The following is a 6,671-nucleotide window of genomic DNA, read 5'->3' as shown; positions in this document are numbered from 1 at the left end:
TGCTGCTTGATGCTGAATCCATTGCTTTAATTATTAATTAGCCACATCCTGAAACAGTTATAACAATATCTTGCTTCTGTATCAGTTGTACAACTTGTCTACCACACACTCCTTTGAAACGTTTAATAGGGCAGCAGTTTCCCTGGGGAAACCTTCCTGCCTCCTTACAGGCCCGCCCAAGACCCGTGGCTACACCCAGGCAAGCCGGACCCCTGGCCCCCACACCCGCACACGGGGTGGCAAAGCCCGACCCCGGCGCTGCGCACTGGGCAGGCGAAACCCCACTCCCGCCCGGCAGCCTCTCCTCCCAACTCCGCCCCAGGCGGCCTTCAGCCTGCGCCCCGCGCGCAGGCCCTGCTCGCCCAATCAGAGCGCCATTTTGTCGCCCCACGGCATGTTGGGAAGTGTAGTCCAGGGGCGGCAAACCCGCGCCGCGTGGCCGCTTCGGCGAACTGCATTACCCAGGAAGCTCCGTGGCGGCGACATCTCACGTCGATTTGCCGTAAAGGCGATGACCTGTGAGGGGTCGAAGATGGGGGAAGGCCAATAGTGGCAAAGCTAGGGCGGCACTGAGGCCTTGGCGCCAATGTGAGCTCGCCGATAGGCCAGACGGGGCGGGGCGGTAGCTGTCAGTCGGCGCAGGACGGAAGAGAAGCTGTTTGGGTTGGTTATTCCTGGAGTTGTCGGCGCAGGCGGTTCGGCCCCAGGCGCGGGTGCGAAGAAGGTGTGCCCGGCCCGCCTGGTGCGTTAGCTGCCTTCCCCCTGCGGCTGCCTCGGCCCCGGCCCGGAGGCACTTCTTACTTTAAAGGCCGTACCTGCCGCACGCGCTGCCCGCCCGAGCCTCGCATGGTAACGGCCCGGGGCGCGGCCCCTGGTGGCGGTGCCCTGGCGGAGCTGCCCCGCTTGGTGGTGGGACGGGCTCGCTGCGGTGGGCGCCGCTGGGAGGACAGGGCATGGTTTGCGGTCCGTGGCCTGAAAGCACCACCGAAGGAGGCCGCTCCGTAGCGGGGGTCGCCCCCTCAGCGCTGCGGGCACGGGAGAGCTGCGGGCGGCAGCGCTGGGAGCGCAGGCCCTGCCCGCAGGGGTGCACTGTGCTGCTGGGCGGTCACGGAGCAGCTCGGGGCAGGGGGCTGTGAAAGCTGTGGCTTGTGTGTGCTCAGGGTGTCGCCCCTGTCTCTGCAGGGCTGTGAGTGGCGCGGAGTTCACTCTGCCAGGATGGCTGCCCGAGTGCCTCTTGATGCGCTGGGTCGAAGAGTCCTGTGTGGCACAGACTATGCGACTGTGCGCTATGTTGGCAGTGTTCCTCCTACAGCAGGTAAGCATCACAGTGGTAAATAACCTTTACATTTAATGCTTGTTTTCAAAATTCTAGTTACGTTGTCCTTAATTAAAAAAAAAAAAAGTCAGGAAGAATGTGGCAATTTACAAATTGCTTTTTCCTCCTCGTTCTTGTGTAAATATGTCAACTTCTAACTTAAATAAGCTGTTGGAGTTTTTTAAGAGTCAGAGTTGTCAAAAGGAGTGTAGTAAGTACTTTTGGTTGAAATAGGTAACATTGTTTCTTACAGAAGAAAGATCTTAGAGCCTTCCTTTTTCCATTAGTCTTCATGGACAGGCTGTTCCCTGGTCTCTGTGTGCTGGCATGGTCTGGGAAGGACAGAGACAGGCGGCAGCAGCAGATCAACAGGCTAGGCGCTCCTTTGATAGCATATGCGAGTTCATGGGGACAAACAAGACTCATCCCAGCTTGCTGTAACATCTGGCCAGTCTGATTGTGAGACCACTATATGTTCATCTTTGAAACATGCTGTCAGGATAGGAAGATTGCTGATGCTTGGAAGGAGTCTAATCTTGCATACAGTTCTAGAAGAGGCAAGAATAATGACCAGGGAGCTGCAGATTCATCAGCCTCACTTCAGTTCCTGGAAAAATCATGTAGCATATTTCTTTGGAGTCCATTTCCCAGCCTATGAAGGACAAGATGGTAGTTGGGAATACCTGATACTTGCAAAGAACAAGAAGTTGTGCTTGGCAAACCTAATTACCTTCCGTGATGATATGTGGGAATGTGGACAAAGGGAGAACAGGAAATGTAATATTCATTTACTTTAATAAGTCTTTTAACAGTGTCTCTATAAAAACCTTATTTGGAAGTTGGACACATCTAAGGCAGATGAATGGACTGTAAAGCGGGTTAAAAGTCCACAGGGCTGAGAAGTGGTAATCAATGACTTAGTATCTGGTACTGCACAAGTGCTACAGAAATAAATGCTGGGGTCTGGGGTATTGTTTAACATATTCCTCAGTGTCTTGGATAATGAACAGCATTCACCCTCAACTGGCTGATGTGGCAAAAGGTAGAATTACAATCCAGAGCAAGGTTTATGAACTTCAGAGATTCAAGAAGGATAAATTTCCACAAGTACTGTGAAATAAACCTTTGTAATAGTACGGACTGGGAAGTACTAGCAACCCACAGGGTCTGTTGTACAGGACTTGGGAGTTAAGGTGGGTACTGTCATTTACATGAGCCAGCAGTGTGATCTTGTTACAGGCAAGATATGGGTTAAGCTAGAATGATGAACATGGCCAACAAATCAAAAGAAGCTGTTATCCTCCTCTGGGTGGAGGTGTTCTTAATAAGGTTGTGCTTAGAATAATATGTCTGGTTTGGGACCGTCCCAGTTCAAGACAGATGTGGATAAACGTGAGAGGATTCAGTGGGGGGCCGCTAAGATAGTCAGTGACATAGATCATGTATGTGTGTTGTGAAGAGCGGTTGAGGTATCAGGACTTGGTTAGTATGGTGAAGAGAAGATTAAGTGACATCTAATAGCTGCCTGCAGCTCTTTGACAGATGGTTACAAAGATGACAGAGACAAATTCTTCTTACTGGTATTAGATTATATAGTAAGGAACAGTGGCCACAAATTGTGGCTGGAAATTTTCAAATTGGACAGCAAAAAAAACTTTTTCTCTACAGAAGTAATGCAAAACTGGAATAGGCTGCCCAAATAAGTTGGAATCTTTCTCTACTTGGAGATTTTCAAGATCTGGCTGGGTAAAGACTTACCTGGCTGACCTGTTTTAGTGCTGATGTTAATCTCTTGCTTTGAGAGAGAGAAGGTTAGGCTAGATGAACTTTAGAGGTTCCTTCCAACCATGATTTCTATGGCTATAATGCCATAAATTTGAAGATGTATCTACCATATTTTTCAGGAATTTGGCTGGGCGTGGAATGGGATGATCCTCAGAGAGGAAAGCATGATGGTACCTATGAAGGAACACAGTATTTTAAGTGCAGGTGAGTTATTTCGCAGTGTTGTCACTTCACACAGATGGACAAGATGGTCATGGGAAAATGCTCTTTTGCAATTTTTAGGGCAAATCCTTTGTTATCTGTTGGCTGATATTTGAAAGATAATAAATCTGAATGCTGTGACTAGCTACAACATAACTGTTGTTATTAATCCAGTGACAGAGTTTAGAATATGGTAAATACTTAGAAAATACAAGTAATGTTGTCAGGGGTATGTAATAAAATGTGACTTTTGGATATTACCTTTAGCAGGTTTAGACCCTCCACTTTAGTATGGAAGTCATTATGTCTTACCTTCCTTAGGTAATTCTGAAGTGAAATATTGGTCCCTATTAACTGTCTGAAACAGAGTTTAGATTTGGGTTTAAGATGACATGCATGTATCTTGTTAAGGGAGAACACCGAGTTCCTGATAATTATTTGAATTGTGTTTGTATCACTGAGGAATTGTTAAGTATGTTTACCTGCATTTAATACATGCAGAACACAGTGTAGCTGGTTTGGGGTTTTTAAGTATATATATGCATTACATCTAAGATTAAAGACTCAAGCACTTAACACATTTGAAATTTGGGAGTACAGGACTCCAGGGTGATGCTAACAGCAGCAAGTTTTTGATTTCCATGTCAGAGGACACAACAGCAGCTAAAAGTTTGTGAGTTAAAAAAATAACCAGATGAATTCATAGAAGAAAAGTAATTGATGGCTCTTAAGGCTGCTAGCTCAGTGAGTTCCTGAGCACTGAAGCAGTGAAAGGTGAGAGAATATTCTGTGGCTGTATCATTAAAATACTTGCCCTGTTGTCCTATTGTTCCTAACTGGTTTCTGTTGTCAGCTTTTGGAGAAAGGATGTGGGGATACGTGGATGCTTGTTTTAACCGCTGTATCACAGCCAGTCTTATGATAATGAGATGAAATTGAGAGACTTCTAGGTCTTTTTCTGCCTCCTACTTTCCAGGGCTGGTAATAACTGTAGAAGAGTGGTTTGATTGCAGTTTGTTCCTAACGGTTCAAGTGTTCATTCAAGTGAAATGAATCTGATATAAGTCAAATCCTGTGACAGTGAGCACTTAGAGTTAATAGAAGACCTTTGAAAATATGCAAGACAGTGACAAACCAAGAAAATAAATTAAAAGCTGTCTGTTGTCTTGCTTTTCTATGTGTTTTTGCTTGGGTTTGTTGGAAAATGTAGGAAGATTTTTCTCTGAAATTAATTTGTCGGGTTAATTATCTTGAAAAAGTTATAGCCGTTGATCAGAGGATAAGGAAATAATTTCTTTTTTTGTTTTTTTCAACTTGCTTGTAAATGAAGGTCACAAGAATAGCTAGATGTAGTCAGTCCGAAGATTTGTCATGCCTAGTTTCCTGCCTCTGACATTGGCTAATGGCAATTGACAGGAGAGGTATGAAAGAACAAGAAAAGTATGTAGTGACAGTTTTCCAACGTCTCACTAGCTTTGGCTGGTCTCGGTTCAAAGATTTTTCCAGAGCCGGAGATGGTGTATTTGTATATGTACTTTGTTTTGCTCTCAATATATGATTGGACAGAAAATTTGTTGTAAGAATTTTGTCCAAAAAGAACAATGAAAAGCATGTAGTAAGAGGGCCTGTGTTTGCTAACCTTTGAGCATGTGTTTTTGGCTTGTGAAAATGGTGATCATTTTCGTTTTTATGAGTAGATGAGTCTTGTCACTTTCTCCTGTCTGAATATAGAAATACGGTATGGAACTTAGACCTGTTACTGTAAAATGTCGCATAGAAGAAAAAAAAAAGATATATTTAAATTATTATTATTTCTATAGGAGGGAAAGTAGGTCTGGTTTTGTGTCTGCCAAAAGGTCTTCTGAAGAAAAATCGAATTTCCTGGGGTAGCAAAGTAGGCTGTTGTATTTGTATTGAGACCTGACAGCAGCGCAGGGCTTGTTAAAAAGTATACTTTGTTATCAGTCCAGATCAAAGTTGTTCTCAAATCAGCAAGTAGAGCTGTTTCATCTCAGACTGAAGCAGCAGAAGAATTTATCTATTAAATAATGCAAAATTTAAAAGTAGCTGTTTTGAAATCCTGTCTGGGAATACTATCTCTTACCTGTAGCCAAATAAGACATAAACAGGGAAGGGGTAGATTATTTTCAGTAGTGTAAATCAGAATTCTTAGTCTGTATCTTCTTCTAAATTCATGTAAGGTGCTCTAGAGACCTCATTATCAGAAAATGAAATGCTAAAACAAAATCTGTTTTTTAGAAAAATAAAGAAAAAAACACCTATGAGGACTGTATATTTTTTTCCCTTGTATCTAAAAGTAATAATAAGTAATCAATATTAAGGAGGATAAACACACTTAATCCATGTAAAAAAAAAAGTTAACATTGCTGGATTTTTCTTAGCAAAAGAATTGGAAGCTACGGTCTTAAAGCAACCATGTCTTTTGAATGAATGTATTAGCAGAAGTTGCTTCTTAAATGCTTTGAATTTAACTGAAAGAGTTTCCAAGTTGAAGCTAGTTATGTTCTGCTGTAGGAGAAATAATAAAAGTAAATAGCAAGCCATTCCAAATCTCTCTGGATAGAAGAAGCAATTGAGCGTGTTGTCAATGTTTTCCAGAAACTTGAGTGCTTTGCATTTGTATGTGTGTAATATTTATATACGTGTATAGACTCTTGCTTTTCTAGCAATCACTAGTGTGCTCCCAGAGATGAGATTTCAGATAGTGATTTCAATTCTTGTAAGAATCAACTTTTTGAGTGAAGCTGCAGATACCTGTAACAAATTTAAATGTAGTGATCTTTAAACATGCTGTTCTTACAATACCTGCTATTTGTACTCTGTCCAAATCAGAGAAGGTCCTTCTGTAGTCTGAGAGAACAAATAATAGTTCTAGCAGTCAACCATGACTCACAGACGAACTTTCTGCGGGTAAACTGGTTTGTATTTCATATACCAATTGCGAAGATGTAGGCAAACTTAAGTAAAAAATGGTTACCTTATTTTATCAAGAAGATGCTAAAAACACACAAACAAAAAGCACTAAAATGTCACCTCTTTACTACTACTGTTTGAGGGTGGGAGGAAATTATGTTTCTTTGTATAACGTGTGTATATGTATAAATAAATAAAATTTCTTAAGAATATGAGAACCAAAGAACAAAACAGCCATACTTCAAAATATGTTGACATCATGGGCATGTTCATCAACTCTGGATTAGCTGGAAATGGCAATGCATACTCGAGTGGCATTTTTGTGAATTTTGTTCCCTGATAAAAAAGTCTTGTTTCCTAATAATTGATGAAGCTATTATTGTAGCTGTCAGTTGCTGTAGTGTATCATGTAATTAAAATAATCTGTGTTCTACAG

General features: G+C 42.5%; 1 protein-coding gene across 3 annotated transcripts in view; it reads left to right on the top strand.

The window, feature by feature from the left end:
- Positions 1–525: 525 nt before the first annotated feature.
- Positions 526–6,671, top strand: part of TBCE (tubulin folding cofactor E) — a 28,481-nt gene continuing 22,335 nt past the window's right edge. The window contains exons 1-3 of one of the 3 annotated variants that reach the window (XM_082048419.1): positions 526–663; positions 1,183–1,315; positions 3,220–3,304. In XM_082048419.1, coding sequence (XP_081904545.1) covers positions 1,216–1,315; positions 3,220–3,304 — 185 coding nt within the window. In that variant the 5' untranslated portion in view covers positions 526–663; positions 1,183–1,215. Of the gene's footprint in view, positions 743–830; positions 850–1,182; positions 1,316–3,219; positions 3,305–6,671 lie in introns of those variants that run through there. The other 2 variants (XM_082048418.1, XM_082048417.1) reach the window with 2 other exon arrangements.

Source organism: Streptopelia decaocto, assembly GCF_964273445.1.
Source record: "Streptopelia decaocto genome assembly, chromosome: 3".
NCBI lineage: Eukaryota > Metazoa > Chordata > Aves > Columbiformes > Columbidae > Streptopelia > Streptopelia decaocto.
This window is presented reverse-complemented; position numbering and strand designations above follow the sequence as displayed.